Below are 23,217 nucleotides of genomic sequence, written 5' to 3'. Positions count from 1 at the left end.
GTGGGCCTCTCTTCACAGCTGTCAGTGTCTGCCTTTCAGGGACTCCCCCTTCAGATTCCTTGCCCTAGGAGAGGCAGGTGTGCCTGGCGAGGGCCCAAACAGCACTTACTTTTAAGAGGTACATACAGTGCACTCTGGCCACCACCCACTCTTGCAGGCCGATTTAGCATTAAAAGTGAAATGTGGTCACCCATTCTCCAGAGTAATTGGAAAAGCTTTCGGCGGCCCCTTTCCACTGCTGGATGGCCGTGCCAACCCGAGGAAGGCTGCTACTCCCACCAGGGCACTCTCCTACCCTCGCTGTTCCTTCCACACCAAGCCTGAACTGAATTGCAAAGAAGCCAGGGCCTCCCTTCTGGCTTGCACCCATCACTGAGCTCTTCACAGAACACTTCCTTTTGGGCTTTCCTTGTACCCCACCAAATGAAGCCAAGCTCCCACTGATGACCTCTGCTGACCCCGCTCCACCTTGTCACAGCAGATCCAAGTCCTAGAAATGCAAAGGCAGATCCCCATATATCAGTGGTATAAATAGCCCCAGCACAGCTCTGGCAGGTGGTGACTCCAAGGTGGACTGGGAGCAGCCTGGCCAGTGGACATCATCCTCTAAATATAAAGGGTTTGTTCAGCCCTTGCGGGAGAGGGCCGCTGCCATGCGGAACCCAGCAAGGGTCCTCTCAGTGAGAACACGCCCCCCACACAGACCGCTCCTCCACCTCCAGGCCTAGCTAGTTGTAGGTTAGGACCCTTCTTTCAACCCCAGGAGAGGGACACATTCAGCGGCCACTGAGGAGGTGGGAGGAGGATGCCAGCTCAGCCCAGCCATGCAGGGTTGGGGGTCCTGGAGGAGGGGGCTCACACGCCACCCTTCACCCCTCAGGAGTTCCTGGAGGCTGTGACACTCCATTGGCTCCCTCAAGGCCTGTTGCCAAGCCCCGCCTCCTCCCACTGCTCCGCCCTGCACGCCAATTGCCGGCAACAGCTGCACGCCCTCCCCACGCCCTCCCCTCAGTGGCCTCCAGGGTGGGGAGGGGCTGTCGGGGTCAGGCCTCTGGATTAGGGAGGGAGGGGGTTATCCCGCAGGGCTCCTTCCTTCCCTGCCTGGAGGGTTCCCTTCCTTTCCTGCCTGGAGGGCTCCCCTCTGAGCCCACCTGGCTGCCAGCTCCTCAGGAAGCTGCCTGCAGCAGCAATGGGGCCTGGAAGAGAGCTGGGAGGGGAGGGGAGCAGGAGGTCAGCTGTCAGCACCTTTGGAGTGCCCAGTGGGTGTGAGGTAGACTGCAGGGAGGCCTTGAAACAGGTGCAGCTCCAGAGCAGGGGCACTAACCAGCCCAGTGGGTGCGCAGGGGCCCTTGCCCCACCCAACTCTGGCAGGCAACTGGGCGGGTAGGGAGGGGCAGCCCGCTGGGGAGACACTCCATATACGGCCTGGTCCTGGTTACCTGGGCCAGGGCCAGCCTGCTCCTTCTTTGGTCAGTGCAGGGGACCCGGGCGTGGCCCATGTGGAGAACCAGCTGAAGGAAGGGACTCTAGTGTCCAACACCCAAATATGGCTTGAGAAGGGCAGCAACATTCCTGCGGGGCGGCGTGGAGGGAGCGCCCACGGGCTATATAAAACCTGAGCAAGGGGACAAGCGGTCACTGCAGCGGACAGCTCCCAGTGAAGCCCGCTTCCCTCCTGGAGCGACCAGGGCCCCAGCCGAAGAACAGCAGGTGTAGACACCCGCCCAGGTAGGGTAGAGTGGGAAAGGGGACAGGACAAGGTGGGAACTTAAGGGGAACTCCAAGGACAAGGGCAGAGCCAGCTGTCCAGCCCCAGGCCTGCCCCACCCTGTGCCTCTTTCAAGTCCCAGGTGCTCTATGTTTTGAGCTCGGGAGGTGCGATGATCTGCAAGAGAGCGAGTCAGGAAGGCCGCCCGCCCGCCCGCGCACCCACCCACCAACTCCCCTCTGCTGAGCTTTACTATGTTGCCCAAGTTGGCCCCAAACTCGCCATCCTGCCTCAGCCTCCAGGGGAGTTGAGATTAAAGGCATGTGCCATGGCACTCCACATTTCAAGGGCTTTAAGGAGAAGACAATCAGCTGGAAACTTCTCCAGTCGGACTGCTCTCCCTAGTGTTCAGGACATGCCTGAGGAGATCAATTTTAGGATGTGCTTAAGGAGATTCATACCACTGCTTTATTTTCTGAAGACAGCTCCCCTACCCTAGCACCAGTGGCAGCAAGAACCACTTTTCTCAGGATGGCAGACAAATGCAAGTGTCCCTCCTGGGTCAGAAATTGTTCAGGGTGTCCAGAACAGACCACCTCTCCCTAGATGGGGCACCAAAGCTGGTCTGTGGGCCAATCCTTACACCTCTAGCTGGCCAGGAGCAGACAGTCCAGCTTTAATCCCTCTGAGCTAGAGCCCAGCTCCTGGAGCAGGTGGAGTGCAGTATGGCCTGGCGGGCAGTGTCCTCTGGACCCACCTTGGAGAACTTTTCAGTGTGCCCTTCCTCTGGGACAGCATTCCTGAGCCCCTGCCATTGTGCCCCAGGCTCCCCTGGCTGCACTGAGGCTCAGCACTGGGGTGTCCCTGGGTCCTTGGAGTGGAAGGTCCTGGGGCATGGGGGCCTTTTCTCCCCAGAGGCTTCTCAGTGACTGCTGTTGGTCACCACCTTGCAGAAACCAGACACCATGTGCGACGAAGATGAGACCACCGCCCTCGTGTGTGACAATGGCTCTGGCCTGGTGAAAGCTGGCTTCGCCGGTGATGATGCCCCCAGGGCTGTGTTCCCATCCATTGTGGGCCGTCCCCGCCACCAGGTCAGGCTTCTCTTCCGGAGGGAGCTGGGATGGTCCAAGTGCTATGGGTCCTACGGATGCCAGCCGCGGTAACCGGTGCTTGGTGTCTCTTCCTCTGTCAGGGCGTCATGGTGGGCATGGGTCAGAAGGACTCCTACGTGGGCGACGAGGCCCAGAGCAAGAGAGGTATCCTGACTCTGAAGTACCCCATCGAGCACGGGATCATCACCAACTGGGACGACATGGAGAAGATCTGGCACCACACCTTCTACAACGAGCTGCGCGTGGCCCCCGAGGAGCATCCCACGCTGCTCACGGAGGCCCCCCTGAACCCCAAGGCCAACCGCGAGAAGATGACCCAGATCATGTTTGAGACCTTCAACGTGCCCGCCATGTACGTGGCCATCCAGGCGGTGCTGTCTCTCTATGCCTCCGGCCGGACCACGGGTGAGTCCCTGCGGGCGCCCAGCCCCGCGTCCCCCGCCCCCGCCCCCACCCCGCGCTCCTGCCGCGCCCTGGGCCCGCATTCGCGGACCTGTGGCTCAGGCGCTGTCCCATCCCGGCGCAGGCATCGTGCTGGACTCCGGCGACGGTGTCACCCACAACGTGCCCATCTATGAGGGCTACGCCCTGCCGCACGCGATCATGCGCCTGGACCTGGCCGGCCGCGACCTCACCGACTACCTAATGAAGATCCTTACGGAGCGTGGCTACTCCTTCGTGACCACAGGTGCGCAGCCCGGGCGGCCCGGGCGGGCGGGCGGGCGGGCGCGCGCCCCGGGGCTCGGTGCTAAGGCCGCCGCCGCGACCCCTGTCCCCCGCAGCTGAGCGCGAGATTGTGCGTGACATCAAGGAGAAGCTGTGCTACGTGGCCCTGGACTTCGAGAACGAGATGGCCACCGCCGCCTCCTCCTCCTCCCTGGAGAAGAGCTACGAGCTGCCCGACGGGCAGGTCATCACCATCGGCAACGAGCGTTTCCGTTGCCCGGAGACGCTCTTCCAGCCCTCCTTCATCGGTGAGCCCCGGCCCCGCCGCCCGGGGTACCCCTCTCCTCTCACCCTCCCCCTTCCCGCCGCTACCCCTCCCCCAGCCCCGCCGCCCCCAGGTCCCGCCGCCCCCTGCCCGGCCGCTCACGCTGCCTCCTGCGACCCCAGGCATGGAGTCGGCAGGAATCCATGAGACCACCTACAACAGCATCATGAAGTGCGACATCGACATCAGGAAGGACCTGTACGCCAACAACGTCATGTCGGGGGGCACCACCATGTACCCCGGGATCGCTGACCGCATGCAGAAGGAAATCACGGCCCTGGCGCCCAGCACCATGAAGATCAAGGTGGGCCGCGGCCGGCCGGGTTGGTGGGTGGGTGCGCGGGCGGGCGGGCGGCCTTCCTGACTCGCTCTCTTGCAGATCATCGCACCTCCCGAGCGCAAGTACTCGGTGTGGATCGGCGGCTCCATCCTGGCCTCGCTGTCCACCTTCCAGCAGATGTGGATCACCAAGCAGGAGTACGACGAGGCGGGCCCCTCCATCGTGCACCGCAAATGCTTCTAAGCGCCCGCGCCCGTGCACGCACTCTCCTCAGGACGATGGACGCGCTCGCGTTGCGGGGCTGGCCTCGGCCGCCCGCGGCGGCGACCCCTGAGACAGCTCCCTCGCCGCCGCCGCAGCCCGGCGCCTGTCCATAACGTGTACATACCCAATGTGATTTACCTCATTTTGTTATATTTAAAACAAAGCCCTGTGGAAGGAAATGGGAGCTCGAAGCATTAAAACCTGTTTTGCTGCACAACGTGTCTGTCGTTTGTCTACCAGGGTGGGCTGCAGAGGAGACAAAATCATCTCCCGCCCCTTCCGGCACTGCGCCGGTGGCCTCATGCCCTCAGGGGTGGCGAGCTGCCTCCCTCCCTCCTCTCAGAGCCGGGACAGGCGGCGGGCGCTGGCCATGGTGCTGCCTAGGGCCGTGTCCCCAGAGCGCATCTCCACTGTTCTCACGGGGCTCCCCGTTGAATCTGAAGGAACTGTGCTCTGCGTCTAGTGAGCACCCACACACACACCTGGCACCGGGGATTGAACTCAGGGGCGCTCAATCACTGACCCATATCCCCAGTCTTTTTTTTTTTTTTTTTTTTGTTTTAATTTGTCTTTAAATTCGGAGACAGGGTCTCAGGAGGCTGAGTCAGGAGGATCAGAAGTTCAAAGTCAGCCTAATGAGCCAGTTTTAAGACAGTCACCATCTCTTCCAAACTGGGAATTACTTTGCTTTGCACCCAAGAGGAGCACCCCCCACCCCCGAGGTGGGAGGAGGGTGAGGAAGCCTGGGGCTGAGGCTTGGGCTGAGCCCCATCTGGAGAAGGGATGTAGGTAAGGGGGGGAGGACCCTTTACCCATGCTTTAAAGGCACAACAAAGGTTTTAATTTCTATAGGAGAATGCAATACCTATTTTTTTTAAGTAACTAGTCAATAATCCCAAGAGCTGTGGTCCCTAAATTTAACAGATTCTGACACAATGAAGGTAATAAACCCATAAGGAAATAGGTCTGTAGGTGCAATTGTGACAGAGCAAGGTGGTAGTGGTACTTCGTACTGAACAGTAACCTGTCCTTTCAGGCCTGCTGCCTGGTATCAGAAATCTTGGAGGCCTCCAAGACTGATGCTGCCAAATCCAGATATCAGGAGAAGCAGACACTTGGTAAAGTTTAAGATGTTAGTAAAACAAGGGCAGGAGAATAGCTCAGTTGGTAACCACCAAAAAAAAAAAAAAAAAGATTTTAATAAAACACGTGCATGACAGCATGTTTACTAAAAAACATATTTTTTCCCTACCCAGTTTGGATAAAGGTTTAAGATGGGCTAAATTCTAGAGTTTCAGAGGAACCCAGCTTTCATTGATAGTATGAAGTACACATTGGCACATCTGACACAAACCATCTGGGCCCAAACATGCACTGAGTTTGACAAGTGTCCAGGACACCAGCTGGATGTCCAAGGGCCTGGAGCCTGAGGGTAACATGCTGAGGGCCCACAGGGATCCACTAAACTGTGGAAAACAGGAATGAAGGGCAAAAAGAGACAAAGGAAATAGGCCAAAGTAATCAGTCGCTGTGGGGGTGACAGGTGATTACTATGCCATTTTTATATTTCTGTGTCTCTTTAACTTCATTTCCAACAAACACGTGCCATTAATATTAAAAGCATTAAAGTGGAAAACAAAAATTAATAAACAGAAGAGAAAAGGTTAGGTTAGCCCGGCAGCCCTAAATTCCATTTCTAGTGGAGGGTGTTTGGAATGTGGGCAGATTCATCACACCTGCTGGTCACCTGTGGCAGGGGCTTGAACTGGGCAGGGTGCAAGGTGGCACCTGTGGCTCTCATTTTTTCCCTGGGCTCCACAGAGCCCTGCACACTTGACTGACAATAGTGCACTGAGAACCCAGATCAGAGGCTGAGTTCAGGCCTCCAGTCCAAGCTGCCTAGGAGGCTGAGTTCCATGTCTGGAGGGCAGAGTTCACGACAGGAGAGGGCCAGGAGACTGCTCTACAGGATTTCACAGAGCCCGCTCTGTGGGAGAGGGGAACTTGAGGTCTTCCTTGTGAAGCTCTGAAGTGCTTCAAGTTACAGCTGCCTCTTCCAGGGCCGCGTGTCCAGCACTCCTCCCTGAACACACACTGCTGTCTCTGGACTGTGGTGTGAGGCACACTATCACTCCATAGCATAGGGTGGCTGTACCTGAACTTCTCCAGTGATGCCTTAAAGGTGGCTGGGGCATGTCACCTCTGCCTCTGAGTTACCCCTATTTCAACCTCTAGTGCTCCATGCAGGCAGCCAGGTGGAAAGCAGGACACCAGGCCCAGTGAGGCCTAGGACACTTGTGCTGTACCAGGGGTGCCAGGTGCAGCCTACCAGATCTGCCTTCCCAGTGGGTGGGGGAGATTGTGTTTCTTCCCTGACTGCACCTGTCTGTGTAGGCCAGGAAAGAGCTGGGGCCCCGCAGCACCTCCAAGTTCTTGCTCACATGGGCTGAGGAGGGAGGCCCTTGTACCAGCTTGCTGGGATGGGCTGCCGGCTGCACCAGTCCCAGTCCTGAATGGGGGTGGGGGGTCCTGTTTCCAAGGAATGGTGGATTTTTTTCTCAGCCAGGGAGTATCTGTGTCCTGCACCCAGCTTTCTGGTTCTCTGAGTGCTCAGGCAGGGGTTCTCACCAGCCTGAGGTGGGGCATCAAGACATCCAGAATTCAGCTCATTTCCAGCCAGATCTAGAACTGTGTCACCCCATTATTGACCTGCTTATTGACACCCTCCAGGCCTCAGATATTCATGCATTTATTTAAGGAACAGTCACCTAGGAGGTACAAAGATTAGCCAGAAGAATGGGGAGCTACCATCCCATCTGGGAGACAGACACTTATCAAACAGCAACTCAAATCATCCTCTCTGCAAACTGGACCTCTGATGCAAAGGAAAGTCCCACTGAGCCCCCTCAGGAGTGCCAGTCGGGTGGCAGGTGGAGCACAGGTACCTCCTGCAGGCTCAGGTGGGCCCTCCAAGCCTTGGAGGGAGGTTGTGGCTGGGGTGTGGGATGGTGCCCAGGATAGGGGCAGCTTGCAGGCCCCCTTGCTGAGTGCATACTCCTTTATGGGAAGAGCAATGGAGAGCTGTTGACCTGGGAATGGGTGAGCGCTGGCTGGTGCATGAAACTCTGGGGCCTCTATTTCAGTCATTGGGTCCTGGCCAGGGAGACTGGGGGCCCTGGAGGAATGTGGGGAATGGGCAGCCTGGGTCTCAGCCCTTTCACTTCCTCTAAGTCCACTGGTGCCCTGGGGCTGGCAGGAGTGTCCTTAGAGCCAGAATATTCTCTATAGAAAACCCTAAAAGACCACAGGAGGATGAAAGCCTGTGCTATTTTGGTCTCCTTCCTCATCATGCATAATTTGGGGGAAATGTTAACTAGTAAATGTCTGAAGAAACCTGCTTGGGGGGCTGGGGTTGTGGCTCAGTGGTAGAGCTCTTGCCTGTGTGAGGCCCTGGGTTTGGGTTTGATCCTCAGCACCACATAAAAATAAATAAATAAATAAAGGTACTGTGTCCACTACAACTAAAAATATTTAAAAAGAAAAAAGAAAGAGACCTGCTTGGGCAGCAGGCTTCACCTGTCTGCCCTGGAGTCCCTGCTTTGTGTGGGAAAACGGAGGGAGAGGGGCAGAGAAGGGAAGAGGGAGAGGGAGAGAGGGAGGGGAAGGGGAGGGGAGGGGAGGGTTAGAGCAAAGTGGGGAGAGGGAAGGGGCAGAGAAGAGAAGAGCCTGGAGAGAAGAGGGAGGGATAGAAAAGAGGGGTGGGAGAGGGAGGAGAGAAGGGGCAGAAAGGGAAGAGGAAGGGGAGAGGGAGGGACACAGAAAAGAGAGGAGCGGGATGGGAAAGGGAGAGGAAAGTGAGGGGAGGAGGGTGGAGGGGAGGAGGGGCCTGGGGAATGGGAGGTGGAAGAGGAGGGGGGAGGGGAGGCACAGCTGTCCCGGAGCCTGCCACCCGTGAGTCACAGTGCCAGCTCCCTCCGCCAGCCTCTATTTTTACATCAGCGCCTGCTCCTGTCTGAGTGGTGAAATGAGCCTTCCCGCGGGTGGAGGGGAATCTGGTGGCAGAGGGTGAGGACGAGGGAATGATTCGGATGTCTAAATAGGAATGGTAAAGCCATCCCTCTCTTATCAGGGGCTCTTCTGCCTTTTTAATAGCCAGACACTTTAGGCTGCAGCCTTTCAGGGCTGGGGAGTTGCCAGCCTTCCAGCCGGTCAGCTGGGAAGGGAGCAGAGAATCCACTAGGACCCACTGGCCTGGTGCACGGGCAGCTGCAGGAGGGCTGGGGAGCTGTGCTCAGGCACCTGGGGGTGGCCTCACAGCTGCCCCGCCCAGTAGCAGGCTCCTGAGCAGATGGTGGCAGGAAGGGAGTCCAGGGGAGCACGGGCTAGCACACACGCAGCTGGACGACGGTAGGTGGCACTCCCTCACGCCATCTGTCTGTGTATCTGAGCCTCAGTCTCCTCATCTGTAAAGAGGGTGCTGTGCCAGCTTTGCTGGCTGGGGGATCACAGCAACAGATCAGGGGCTCTGGTCTTGTTGTTTGTGATGAGAGGGAACCAGGGACAGCGCTTGCCCCTGGCTCCTGGGGAGTGAGGTGCTGCCCTTTTATGGCCTGAGATGGGTACAGAAGCCTTTCCAAAGTCATTGAAGAGGGCCAAGGGGTCAAAACCTCAAGCCCCACTGGGGCCCAGTCTCCCTTCCAGAAAGGGAGACTGGAAATATCAGGTTCTTCCTCCCCAGGGCTCTGTAATTCAGTGGGTGTTTGGTGCCTCTAAACCAGCTGTGTGGAGTCCTGGGCCCTGAGGCCATGCTGAGTCCTCCTGTGGGTGTTGAATGATGAAGGATCCTGGTCTCCCTCCTTCTGGGAGGGGCCCAGGAGTCACCTTCTTGCTACACCCTGGGGGGACGGAAGGCCAGAGCTGAGGTGTGCGCCTGGGTCCCCAGGTTGGACGCTGGCCCTCTGCCATTTCGTGGCCCATGTGCCTTATGGGGAAAAGGCCTGTTGGGTCTGGTCTGTCCTCCAGAAGAGCCCCGCCTTCAAAACAAGGAGCTGGAGCCTGGCCTGAGCCTGCCTGCACAGGGTGGCAGAGCCCAGGACCCCTGCACAGCTCCCTGAACCCTGAGGGCCGGCCAACAGTGTCAGGCCCATGCAGGCACAGGCTCCCATTCTGAGACTCCTGGCCCAGTTGACCTCTTTCACATGCTCTGCCTGACCCTAGAAGGAAGCAGAGGGACACTGACAAATGTCCTATTATTTTTTTGCTCACCTCCTGGGGTAAGAAAACACAGCTTTAAACACAAATGTTGGAGCCCAGGGAGGCCCTGGAGGCACCTCCGGGGTCTCGTGCTGGGGGAGAAGGAGCCGGCAAACCCCACCTGGATGGCCCAGGGGCCATGGTACAGGCTCAGGCTGTCCTCCTTTTGTCCCTCCTCTGGGGGCTTGGCAGGAGCCTCAGCCCTTGCGCCTGCGCCTGTGCCTCCACGCCTGTTGCAGAAGGCCAGGCTCCCAGCCCTCCACCCCTCTTGGGCGTCTGGACTTCTGCACAGAGCTGTGTGCTCCTGACTGGCCCCTGTGCAGAAGGTGATGGTGCACCTGCCCAGGGTGCAAGGCAGCTGGGCCCTGAGCTGCTGGACACCCTGTCAGGCCCAGGTCTCCCACCTGGGCCTTGTTGGTCTGCAGAGCTCCCTGAGCGCAGGGCTCACGCTTCTCTTGTACTGTGGCCCCAGAACCTACACAGTTCCTTACACCAGGGTTGCTGGCTGACAGGTGGGGGAACTTCCCTCTGGGAGCCCATTTATTAGATCTGGAAATCGAGGCTGGGGGGACCAGGAAGTGTCTTGTCAAGCAGACATCTCCTGCTGCTGTCCAGTAGGGTGTCCTGGGAGGCTCCTTCCTGGGATGGAGGGACAGAGACAGGGGTCACCTCTAGATCCCTCAGCCAGTTGCCTGATGATGGGGCTGCCCCTTCCTTGAGCAGGCTTCTGACTCTTCTGTCCTCCATGACCTCCATGGGTTCCCCTTCATGCTGTTGGTCCCTGTGAGCATCCCTGTCCTTCCCTGAGGGCAGTGTCCACCTGGTCCTAGCTGGGTGAGAGCACAGGGCTGGGTTTCTCTGTAGCCCTTGGCTGACTGGGAGCCTGGGCAGGAAGAGGCTGCGGCAGAGCCCTCTCTATGGGCAGCCAGGGCAGGGCGGGCAGGGACAGCTGGGCACATGCCTGCCATTCCCCCCAGCATGCTCATCCTCTCAATATAGGCCCTGTTGGCGCCCAGCAGCCCTGCTGCTCTCGGGCAAGGCCAGCGGGGACAGGCCAGGGCAGGCCTCTGCTCTTCTCTCCTTGCATGGCCAGGGCCTGCAGCCTGCCTTCTGATTCGTGTGTATTATTAGTTTGGGGAGGGTGGGGCGACTGTCTATGAGGGGACCCTGTCCCTGGACCTGGGCTTGGTCGGGGTCCTGCAGCCCCAGCTTCCTCAAGGCCAAATGTGGAGGTGCCTCATGTGCTGGGTAATATCCTGCTGTCACTGACTCACAGGGACCTGCACCCGAGGCTCCTTCTTCCTGTGAACTTGCCTAGCTCTGGCTGGCAGAGCCCACTTACCTCCCCTGTACCTGGCACATTACAGCTGGGCCACGTCACAGTTCAACAAGGAATGTTCGTTCTGGAGACTGAGAGGGGCTGCCCTGGAGAAGTGGGGCTATGGGGGTTCAATACCTCCTGCCCCACACCAGGGCCTGTGAGCACTGGGCAGGAGGGAGGGGGGCTGGGGGGGTGATGAAAAGTGACTGCATTTCTAGGCAAGGGGACCCAACCCCCTTCACACACAGCATCCAGCAGGGGGGACAGCACTACCCATAGCCCCAGAGTCAGAGCCACCCTAGGAAGGTTTGTGCACCCTGTGGTTCTGGGAGCCCTCTCTGGTCTCTGGGTGCCACCTCCCCTTTCTCCCCCAGCAGGGCTCACACCAGCACCTCCCAAGCCGCGGTGTAGTGTCCTTGCTCTGAATCCACTGGTACCTGGTGGGTTTGCCAGTGCCCACTCCCTGTCCTGAGCAGGAAGAGCCCCACAGCCCACAGGTCCAGAACCCTGAGAAGCCTCCCCTGTGTCCTGCAGCAGGGCCCCAGGAGAGGTGGCCTTCCTGGTCTCCTGATCTGAAAGCCACTGGGACTGCACTTCAGTATCTCAGCCAAGCTGTGCCCCACATCTGGGCAGACAGCAGTTACCTGACCACCAGCCACCATGCCTGCTCAGTGCTGGGCAGGGAGCAGACCGGCTCCACCACCTCCCCTCCCTGCATGGACAAAGGGCCAGAACACATCCAGTGCACATAGGCTCACAAATCCCCGAAGCTTCCAGGTGGAAGGCAAAGGAATCTTGATTTGACAGCAGCCTGGAGGGGGAGCACCAAGGGTCTGAGAGGCTGGCCTTCCCTCTCCAGAGTAAAGGAGGCTTGGGAACCGCTGAAGACCTTCCGGGTGGGCTGTGCTCACAGAGGTGAATAAGGCAGGGGAACATGCCATTTTGGGACACCTATTGTGTACTGAGCAAGGTCAGGGGAGCATGGCTCCTGCCCCAAAGGGCTCCTGCATTCTGGAGAAGTTGGAGTGGGCTGCACCCACTGCCCACATCTGCCAGATCTGAGGGCCCAGTGGCCTCTGGCTGGCACCCGCAGGACTGCAGGACCGAGGTGAGCCGGGATGGGGAGAGCAGACCAAGCCTAAGGACTATGCAGGCTTGAGGGCCCCCAAATGTAGGATCTTGGGGTTGTAGCAGGGTCCACTCATGCTCTGAATTCGCCCTTGCCACTGCGACTGAGTTTTAAAATGGACCTGATTCTTTCTCCTCCTCTCCCCTTGCTCCTCCCTAACCTCTCCCCTCCATAATCTCAGGGGAAACAGGATGACTTCTCCCCCATCCAGGCAGAGCTATCTGTCCCTGAGCACACACCCACCATAGGAATGGGGTAATCCAGACTCTGGGGATGGCAGCAGAAGACCTCCCAAATTAACAAGTGAATCACAGCAGCAACAGAGACCACCTGGAGCGTCGCCTTTGAGCCACCTCTTTAACAGCCCCCTGTTCCTGCTGATGGGCAGAAGCACAGCCTCTGGGACAGGAGCCCCCTGTGTAAACCTCCTTTCCCTTTTTCTCAAAACCGCATTCTCCTTACTGGCTTGGCATCCGGACAAGGACTGAGCTTTCAGCAACAGGGTGTCCATTTGCTCCCCTGAGCTTTCACTTCCTTGTGAATAAAAAGAAAACACTGTTTGCTCCAGTGGTGTGGGCTCATCACAGGGTGGCTGCCATTGTCACGCAAGCAGCGAGAACAAAGCCACCGGGCTCTCCCCCGACCTAGTGCCTTTGGAGGCGGGGCCAAGCCTGGAGGCTCGGCCTCGCCCAGGGGGATGGTCTTTCCCAGGCCTGTGAAGAGGAGCACGGCTCTTGGTCCTCTGCAAGTCAGGCTCCGCGCGCTGCTTGGAAGAGGAAGGCTGCTTGGAAGAGTGGAGGACAGAACAGTGGCCCCCAGGGATGTCCCCCCTAGTCCTGGGACGTGACCTTGTGTACCAAGGGACTCTCTGGGAGTGGCTGAGGATGGACTTCCCAGATGGGAGCATATCCTGGAGTATCCACAGGGTCCTAGTAAGGGAGGAGGAGGCTCAGAGTCTGAGGGGGTACAGGGGAGCAGAGGTCAGAGTGATGTCTTGGCAGGAGGGGCCATGCGCTCGGAAAACAGATGGCCTCTAAGGAACTGGCTTCTTCCCTGGAGCCTTCAGAAGGGACGAAACTGGTGGCCACTTGAGTCGAGACCCAATTCAGAGGCCTGACCCTGAAAGGTGTGGGCTGGTAAGCTTGGTGGTCAGCCACTAGTTGTGGTGATTTGTCACAGTACAAGGGCGCGAGTGGTGTGTCATGTGGAAAAGGGCCTTTGGCCGATTTCTTCTTGGCACTTTCTACAGGGCAAAAGACCCTGTAGGGATGGGTGTGATTTCCTCTGGGCCTATATTACAAACCTGTTATCCCATGGTAGTCAGGTGGACGCTGGTGCTGGGCACCCACCACCTCCCCTTCGGAATTGAAGGTCACCTGTGCTGCGCTCCGACGAGGCAGCTGGCCAGCATCAGCCTTTACTGTTTGGAGTGTCTCCCTTTCCTGAGTATGGATGACCACAGTGTCCTGCATATGGTCTCTCACATGTTACTTTTCCTGTCTGAGTGAGAGCATCTTCAGGAAAGACTGCATTCGAGGGGCCCACAGCCCCACAGTGTTAATGAGGGCACAGTCTGTGCATAGGCCACCAACCAAGCCTGTGGCTGCCTGTGTTCAAACCCCTCCAGGAGAGGCGGCTAGACCTAAGTGGGGTTGAAGAAGCCTCCAGACACCTGCTGTGTTCAAGACTGAGCCCCAGATCTTCCTCCTCCTCCTCTTTCTTTCTTTTTATTTTTTTGGTATCAGGGATTGAATCCAGGGTGCTTCACCACAAGCCACATCCAGTCCTTTTTATTTTGTATTTTGAGACTGCATCTTGCTAAGTTGCTCAGGACATTGCTACTTTGCTGCGACTGGCTTTGAACTTGTGATCCTCCTGCCTCAGCCTACTGAGCCTCTAGGATTACAAGCGTGCACCACCACACCCAGCTGCAGAGCCTGAATTGTGAGGCCCTCTGCTGACCTGGGACCTGGCAGCTGAGCAGGACAGCAGAGCTGGGCACCTACCCAGTCCTGCCACAGAAATGCTGACATCCACCCAGTCCCACCAGGTGGACCCTGATGCCCACCCAGTCCTGCCATATAGATGCTGCTGTTCCCTCTCTAAAAACAGTAGCATTTTCTTCTCCATGAATTGGAGAAATGGCTGGAGCCATGTTCTGCATGTTTGGGAGCCAACCCCCTGGGGTTTGACCCCAGTTCTCTCTTACCAGCCAGATGACCTCACCCCGATCATGTCATCTCTCTGTGCCTGTTTCTCCTGCAGGAAGGAATAATGGCTTTACCCATAGGGCATTGATGTTTGCAAGGTGCTCAGAAGTGATGGCTTGCCCTGCTGGGTGCCTGCCTGCCTCACTCTGGTGCTGGCCTTGAACAGCATGCTGACTGGATCAGCTTCCATCCTCTGTGGTCCTTGGTGGATGGTTGAGTGAATTTCCACAAAAGTGTGAGGACGATTCAATAAGGGGAAGAACAGCACTCTTATCAAATGGTTCTGGGGAAGCTGGGCATCCCCTGCCAATGCATGGAGCTGGAGTCCTCCTTCACCCATGCATGCGATCGGCGGGATGGGTCACAACATTAACACAGCCACCTAGCCACTGAGAGTGAGCCGTGGCCATCGAGTAGGTGCAGGGCTCTGACTCCATAAACATAAGCAACAAAAGGAGGAAGAAACCAAGTGAACTTCATCAGAACTAAAACTTCTGTGCTGGAAAGTGAGAAGAGGACCCTCAGGATGGGAGAAACGATTGCAAATTGTATGTCTGATAAGAGACTTGTATCCAAAGAAAGTGATTCTTCATTTCCAACATAAAAAACAAACTAATTAGCCAGGTGCATTGGTTCACGCCTGTGATCCCAGCAGTTCTGGAGGCTGAGACAGGAGGATTGTGAGTTAAAAGCCAGCCTCAGCAAAAGCAAGGCCCACCTGAGTTCAATTCCTGGCACCAAAAAAAAAAAAAAAAAAAAAAAAAAAAACCCAAAACTAATTAAAAAATGGTTCTGGGCATGGTGGTGCACATCTGCAATCCCAGCAGCTCGGGAGACCAAGGCAGGAAGATATCGAGTTCAAGGCCAGCTTCAGCAATTTAGCAAGGCCCTAAGCAACTTAGCTGTCTCTAAATGAAACATTCAAAGGGCTTGGGACATGGCTCAGTGGTTGCACACCCCTGGAGTCAATCCCCCATACCAAAATAAAATGAAATAAAAATAAATTAATCAATTTAAAATAAATAAATAAATAAAGGCCCAAGGATTTGAATGGACTTTTCTCTAAACAGGTGGCTGTGACATGGCTGGTGAGCGCCTGACACTGAACACCCCGGTCATTGTGGAGACGCTGGCATTCCGCAGCCTCCAGCCAGTGCAGAAGGACTATGTGGGTGTTGGCAGGAATGTGGAGAAGTGGAACCTGACATCACCACAGGAATCCCAGATGCAGGCAACAAAAGTGGCTGGACCCCAGGAAGCAGCTGATGGGGCCTCCAGTCACACCTCACCTCCTCCCCAGCTCTCTCTCTTTTAATGGGCATTTTTGCTTTGAGAGTGGGAGGAAGGCAGGAGGGCTGTGCCTCAGGCCTGGGTCTGTTCTGGAAAACAATGCCAATAAACTCCCTGCCCTCAGAACTCCAAACTGGCCAGGTGCAGCTGGACTGTTCCCAAACACAGGTGAGTCCCCCTTGCTGTGGAGCCAATCAGGCCACTGCCAGGACCAGAAGGAAACAGGAAACGGTCAGATATGCTGGCTGCACCTCGAATCCCAGCCTCTCTGGAGGCTAAGGCAGGAGGGTCGCAAGTTCAAAGCTGGCTTTAGCAACTTATCGAGGCCCTGAGTAACTTAGTGAGACCATGTCTCAAAATAAAAAATAAGAAGGGCTCGGGATGTGGCTCAGTCGTCAAGCACTCCTGAGTTCAATCCCCTGAACATACAAAAAAAAAAAAAAAAAAAAAAAAAGGAAGGTCAAGACTGGCTGCAGGAGGAGAGTGGGATGGTCACCTGTTGGGCCCTGAGAGCAGCCCCAGGTCTTCACTGGAGAGGCTGGTTCATGACTCTGTGTGTGTTTGGGGGGATAGAACTCAGGGCGTTCTACTGTTGAGTCACACCCTTGGAACTTTTTATTTTATTATTTATTTATTTATTTTTAAAGGTTACAACTAATTGAGGAAATACTTCCTTTTTATTTTATTTTATTTTTTTAGTTGTTGATAGACCTTTATTTATTTATTTATATGCGATTCTGAGAGTCGAACCCATTGCCTCACACAGGCCAGGCAAGTGCACTACCACTGAGCCCCAGCCCCAGCCCCAACCCCAACTTCTTATTTTTTAATTTGAGACAGGGTCTTGTTAAATTACTGAGGCTGGCCTCCAGCTTGTGATCCTCCTGCCTCAACCTCCCAACTTGCTGGGATGACACGTGTGTGTCACTGCAGTCTGGTTGATTCTCAACTGTCTTGGTGCCCTTCAGAGGCCCACTCTCAGGTTTAGAGCCTTGTGCCTCTCTAATTCCCAGGCCACATCCTCTGCAGTGCACCAGGTCCTTGTACCTATTTTTCTCCTCAATAACTGTGGGCAGGTTACTTCTGTCTTTGACTAATATTTTTGTTTGACTCACTTAAGTCCCAATTTTCAGTTAGAATTTTCATTTATTGGAACAAACATGACTCAGCTGGGCACAGTGGCACACACCTGTAATCCCAGTGGCTCGAGAGGCTGAAACAGGAGGATTATGAGTTCAAAGCCAGCCTCAGCAAAAGTGAGGTGGTAAGCAACTCAGTTTGACCCTGTATATAAATAAAATGCAAAATAGGCTGGGGATGTGGCTCAGTGGTCAAGTGCTACTGAGTTCAATCCCTGGTCCCCCCCCACACCAAAAAATCAATAATAATCATGCCACAGATTTATTTAACTCAAGATTGAGGAGGCCAGGAAGCATACAGAGCTGTTTGTAGGATTGTGATAGAATGTGGGGGAGATGCTCCTGGGTGCATGTTGGCTTCACCCTGATATCTTCAACTGGAAGTGCCTTGGATGCACCTGACCCTGAACATCCAGGCTCAGCAGAGTAGTCCTACCAAGGGCTACTGTGCCTTGTGCTGGCAGCTGACCAGGATCGGCTGCTCTCCAGTGCCCTAAGAGCTTCATACTGTTTATGGCCAGTCTGGGAAAAGGTGAAAATGAAAAGTTGAAGTACTATTTCTACATGCATATTGCTTTCATACTGGTGTAAAGTAAAAAACCCAAGACAAATCACTATAAGTTTGAGGTTGAATGCTTCTAGAAGCGTCTAGTCACCAGTGAGGGGTGCAGTGGGTTGGGGCCTGTGTGCTCGATCTGGCCCTTGCGGGCCCTCTGGGCTGGCCCCCACCCCCTGCATTGCTGGCAGGTGTGAAATGGCAAGCTTCTGTTGAAAACTGTGTAGCGGCTGTAGTTAGGTGCTGTCTGAGGAACAGGATAAAGGCTATTTATTACCTGGGGCCTGCGAGCAGCAGGGGTGCACACGCAGGCAGGCAGGCAGTGCTTGGTTCTGATTTCTGGAGTGGAGTCTGTATCTTTTGGCAATTCTCAAATTTGGGAGCCACGGACCTTTCAGTGAGCCTGGAGGTTGAGGCCAGGGTGGCCCATGTCCTGCCCTTGGCACGGCTATGCACACTGCAAGCTCTCACCACCCACTGTGCATGGACTCCAGTGACCCCTGGAACCTGGCAGCCACCTGAGGCCAGGGATGGTGGGGACCTTGGTGCTGCCAGTCCATACTCATCCCCACAGCCATGCTCACTGGGAAGAGATCCCACACCAGCCGTTCTGTGCAATGACGGGGTTCCAAAGCTGAGTATTCCAAATTCACATTGGGGTAGACGACGCCCCTCAGGGTTGTAGGTGGGCAGGGGATGAGGCTCAGAGGCGGCTCCTTCCAACCTTGGCCTGCCCGTGTCCCAGCACCTATAGGAGTCACAGGCCGTGTTGAAGAACGGGAACGCAAACTACTGATTCTTAGTTTTACTCATTCCTTGTTTTACTCATACCCCTTAGTTTTTTACTCATATCTCTCCTCAACTTAGGAAGAATTTAAATGTTTTGGTACTGATTTCCAATTAAAATGTCTAACATGTTTGCCTCCAATGTGAGTTTCACATTACAAACTCCTGCAAATTTTTTTTTAATATTTATTTTTTAGTATTAGGTGGACACAATATCTTTATTTTATTTTATTTTTATGTGGTACTGAGAATCGAACCCAGTGTCCCGCGCATGTCAGGCGAGCACACTACCACTTGAGCCACATCTCCAGCCCTTCTGCAAGTTTCATTGAGTTAAAATTGCAAATGCCAATCTTTTATGTTCATTCTGGAGAGTTAACAGTTTTCAAGCAGTTAAAAAGTTATTTTAAACCTTCCAAAAATAGAAATAGTACAAGAAAACAGAATCATTAGAAGAGGAAATCAAAGCAAGAAAAGGCTAAGAGTAGAAAACAGAGCAGAGTTGTGCACACAAACAGGCCGCACTCCACCTTGTACATTCTACAGCCGAAGCAGAAGGAAAATAGTTTTCAGTGTCCACCAGTAAGAAGGAAAGTCAGTTTGTCAACAGAGGGTTGCATCCAGCGTCCCCTGAGAGCTTCACCATCTGGGCAGGTGTGGCCAGTCCTGGCTGGGGCACTTCCAGCCTCGTGCATTGCAGGCAGGAGAGAAGGGGCAGTTGAACAGCTTGTGTTGCAGTTGAAGGTCTTCAACACTCGTCTTCTTGGTTCTCCAGTCCCAGGTGAGCTCCTTCGGGATCAGCTGCAGCTCTCTGGCAGATGTGGACCAGGAATCCTCAAGAGCTCAGCACTCAGGTAGGCCTGCCTGGATGCAGACCCTCTGTTCAGGTCTGGCTTCTCTCTCTACAGGCCCACAAAGGTGCTCAATGCTTGTGATTGTGCCCTCACTTGGGAACTGTGCTGGTCAGCCCCAACCAGAGGATAGGGGGTGTGGTGGTCCCAGCATGTGGTTGCAGGCCTCAGAGACTGCTGATTCCCTGGTTGGACCTGGGAGAATGATGATGCTGTCTGCAGAAACTGGGACAGCAGAAGGGCTGGGGTGTGGGGAGGGAGAGGTGGCTCTGACGCATGAGCAGGAGAGGTTGACGAGCTAAGCTGGAGGACCAGTGGCCAGAGGGCTGGAAGGGTGGGGAGACCAGCGAGGGGCTGGACATTGAGCAGATTCCTGGCCTCAAACAGGGATGGTGAGTGAAGAGAGGTGAGGCGGTTTGAAAAGGGGAAAATGCAGGAAGCCCAGTGCGCTGGAAAGCTTACCGCAGAGGAAGGGGTTGGGACAGTCCAGCATGCTGAGAGAAAGCACTTACAGGCACATCACAGAGATCCATCTGGCTGAATCCAGCTGAGGCTCCCAGATCCTCTGGAAGGGCTGAAGCATCAGGCTTGGGGCTCTGAGAGGAAGCTCTGGCTCTGGGAGCACCTCTGCTCTGAGGCTGCAGCACTTTGTACTTTGGTCTTTGTACTGCAGCTGCTGCTGTAGGGACTCAGCTGTGGTGTCCTCTTCTCACAGGGAGCTACTCCTGGCCCTGGCCGACCTGGATCCAGGCAAGTGCCAGGAGCCGCTGCGGAGCAGAGGTTGGATCTCAGCACTGCGCCCTGGCTGCAAGGGAGGCTGAGGAAATATTCTAGCACCTACACGGGGGAAGGTTCTGAAGAGGGTGGAGTGGACAGGGGCTCCTGGGGATGTCTTTGTTGGGGGTACTGAAAGGAGAGACAGAGACAGGGACAGATATTCAGAGAGAAGCAGGGAGGCGTCTTTGGATGTAACAGGGGTTCACTTGATGCTTTGACTATATCTCTTATGGCTTTGAAATTTACATGTTTTTTTTTCTTTTTCCCAAACAACTTCTCCCCGATTTCTTCCCTGATCTTCTTTTCCCTGACCTCCTCCCTGATGTTCTTTTCCCTGATCTTTTTCCTAATCTCTCATCCCTAATCTCATTTTCTCTGAGTCACCTCTTTAAAAGCCCCCTGTTCCTGCTGATGGGCACAAGCACAGCCTTTGGGACAGGAGTCCCCTCTGTTTCTCCTTTGCTAGCAAAGCAATAAACCTTTTTCCTTTTTCTCAAAACTGTGTCCTTGTTATTGGATCAGCATTGGGGACAAGGATTGAGCTTTCGGCAACATGGAGGGACACTGGGAGGGCTGATGGAGGGAGCAGAGTGGGAGAGACCAGGAGAGGTGGGAGCAGAGCCTGCCACATAGAGAAGAGCTTTCTGAGAAGGAGAGAAATGGAGGTGGAGGAAGCTCATGGACTATGGCCTCACTGACTTAGGACAAGTCCTGCAGACAGGATGGGGTGATACCCAGGGGGAGTGGCAGTGCTGGAGGCATAGGCAGGAGGGCTCTTGGAGGTGGGAGCCTAGGATGGTACATGGAGGGTGAACCCCCGCTGCTCATGTCTGGCCCACTGTGGTCAGGCTTAGTCTCCAGCAGTTTTCCCATTTCCTTTTCTTTTTTTCACAACTGGGGATTGAACCTGGGGTACTCTACCACTGGGCTACATCCCCAGCCCTTTTTATTTTTGAGACCAGGTCTTACTAAATTGCTGAGGTCGGCCTCCAACTTGTGATTTTCCTGCATTGACCTTCCAAGTCACTGGGATTACAGGTGTGCGCCCCCATAACTGGCCAGCAGGTTTTCTAATGTTGAATCTCTATGCCTGTGTAGCAAATATCAGTTGTTTTCCTTTTCCTTAGGGAGTCCAGCATCAGAACTTCCTTTCCAGGGTAGCCTCCCAAGCTGCTCTCACTGAAGTCTCTATTATGGTTTGGATGTGAGGTGTCCCCCTAAAGCTCATGTGTGAGACAATGCAAGAGGTTTAAAGGAGAAATGAGAGATTATGAGAGCCTTAACCCAATCAGTGAATTAATCCCCTGATGGGATGAACTCAAGTGGTAGCTGAAGGTAGGTAGGGTGTGGCTGGAGAAGGCGGGTCCCTGGGGGTGTGCCTTTGAGGTATATATTTTCTATCTGGAGTGTGGAGTTTCCCTGTTTCCTGATCATCATGTGAGCTGCTTCCCTCCACCACACTCTTCTGTCATGATGGTCAGCCTCACTCTGAGCCCTGAGGAATAGAACCTGCTGTCCATGGACTGAGACCTCTGAAGCCCTAAGCCCCTAAATGAACTCTTCGTCCTCTACGATTGTTCTGGTCAGATCTTTCAGTCCCAGCAGTGAGAAAGCTAAAACAATATCCCTCCCCCATGCTTGAGGGAGCAGATCTTCTCTCACCTGTCCTGCTGGGACCTGCTTTGAGTCCTTGGTGTCTGTCCATTTCCTACTGACTCCATGTCTACTGTGAGCCCCTGAGGTCATTCATAACAGTTTTCTCTTGCTTACCCCAGTCCCCGGCCAGTGACATCTACCCTACTTACAGCTGGTCATCTCTGCTCATGGGTCCTAATCTCACCCATAGAACAGACTGAACTTCTTCCACACTGGTGCTTGTGTAGCACTGCATGAGTGGGTTCTAGAGCACTTCATATCCCTGATAGAGGACACAATTCCATAGGTAACTCTCGGATCACAGTCAATTTCTTTCTTTGCTTCCTTCTTTCTTTGTCTCCCCTGCCCCTTCTTTTCCCTCTCTCTCTTTTGAGGGGTACTAGGGATTGAATCAGGGGCACTTGACCACTGAGCCACATCCCCATTCCTATTTCATGTTTTATTTAGAGACAGAGTCTCACTGAATTGCTTAGTGCCTAGTGCCTCGCTGGCTTTGAACTGTCTATTCTCCTGCCTCAGCCTCCCGAGCTGCTGGGATTACAGGTGTGTGTCACTGCACCCAGCTAGATTTCTTAATAGTTTGTGCCCTCTTAAGGTCAATTATATCCCAGGAACCCTACCCCCAAGAACTATCAAATCCCATCTTTCTCATCCTTGTTATTTAAACACAAAGACAAATATATTGATGGATATTTGTCATTTGCATGCACACTGTCTTCTCTGTTCCATATGGGTCTCATCGGACTGTCAGTTCTTGCCTTCCACCTTAGCACCATCTGCAGGGATGGGGACATGGCCTGGGCATAGCTGACCTTTCCACTTAGGTACCTGCCACCACCTGAGCGCAGACTGGATAACTGGAAGTTCTCTTGCTGATGGTCCTTAGTTGAGACAACATCTTTTGGGGACACAAGTGGCTCTTTCTCCATCTGTGGGAGGAAGTCTATTTCTAGACTGAGAAGAGGGAAACCCTTAGCAGGAAAGCAGAGTTCAAAGACAGAAGGAAGCCAAGTCCTAATATTATTGAAACCCTGTATCTAACTACCTGAGCCAGTAGATGACTTCTCAAGATGAATTGTTTGTCACTTCTAATGGAAAGTCTTGATGTAATAACACCTTTAAAAGAATAAAAACAAAACATTTAATTATGGAAAATAGGGACAAATTTAAAAAAAATCAGATTATTTCTAATTCCATTTCTGAGTTACCGAAAAACTGGTATCACAGGGCTGGGGTTGTAGCCCAATGGTAGAGCGCTTGCCTTGCACAAATGAGGAACTGGGTTCAATCCTCAGCACCACATAAAAATAAATAAATACAATAAAGATAATATTGTGTCCATCTATAGCTAAAAAAAATATTTATAAAAAAACTGGTATCACACTAGGTGTGGGTGTGGCTGTTGCAGACTGAACATGGCTGCTAGCTGGCTTAGCACAGGGCCTCTCTGCAGCCTGAGTTGGCATTCACAGCTTGAGTTTTAGCTACCATCTTAGGATAGGGCAGCAGATGTCCCTGATCTTCTGAGGCTACTCCAGCTGTCTGTACATGACCCAGGCAGCCCAGGCTGTCAGCTCCACCTGCCATGAAGTGGCTACCTGAGCCTTTCCAGCACTAGTGGTGGGACTAGTGCTCACCCAGAATCCCAACAAGTCAAGTCATAGTTGCTCTAACCACTAAGTTTTGCAGAGTTATACAGCGAAAGTTGAGATCAACTGTGTAACTGCATGTCACCATTTCTTCCTCACTATTAAATATCCACCAAGGTTCTTTTGGTTGCCTAAGCATAAGGGGAATGAATTAAAATGTCCCAGAGGTGTGTCAAGGGGCAGAAGGTGACATTAGTAAGAGGAGAGGTGAGCTTTGGTGGGGACTGCAGAGCAGCAGATGG

At 54.3% G+C, this 23,217-nt stretch overlaps 1 protein-coding gene and 1 long non-coding RNA gene across 2 annotated transcripts; one reads left to right on the top strand and one right to left on the bottom strand.

Moving 5' to 3' along the window:
• The first annotated feature begins 1,383 nt into the window (after window positions 1-1,383).
• Acta1 (actin alpha 1, skeletal muscle) lies at window positions 1,384-4,352 on the top strand. Its single transcript, XM_027947998.3, has 7 exons — window positions 1,384-1,728; window positions 2,662-2,802; window positions 2,904-3,228; window positions 3,350-3,511; window positions 3,606-3,797; window positions 3,937-4,118; window positions 4,194-4,352. Exons 2-7 carry the CDS (start codon window positions 2,674-2,676, stop codon window positions 4,335-4,337), a joined length of 1,134 nt encoding a protein of 377 aa, XP_027803799.1. The 5' UTR covers window positions 1,384-1,728; window positions 2,662-2,673; the 3' UTR covers window positions 4,338-4,352.
• Window positions 4,353-18,381: 14,029 nt separating this feature from the next.
• Window positions 18,382-22,583, bottom strand: LOC114102557 (uncharacterized). Its single transcript, XR_003584528.2, has 3 exons — window positions 22,372-22,583; window positions 19,406-19,660; window positions 18,382-19,088 (listed from the first exon to the last, which is right to left on the bottom strand). It is a non-coding gene; the product is annotated as an uncharacterized lncRNA (long non-coding RNA).
• Between the last annotated feature and the right edge of the window lie 634 nt (window positions 22,584-23,217).

This window comes from Marmota flaviventris, chromosome 12 (assembly GCF_047511675.1).
Source record: "Marmota flaviventris isolate mMarFla1 chromosome 12, mMarFla1.hap1, whole genome shotgun sequence".
Classification (NCBI taxonomy): Eukaryota; Metazoa; Chordata; class Mammalia; order Rodentia; family Sciuridae; genus Marmota; species Marmota flaviventris.
Note: the sequence above shows the minus strand (reverse complement) of the source record. Positions and strands in the feature narration are given on the sequence as shown.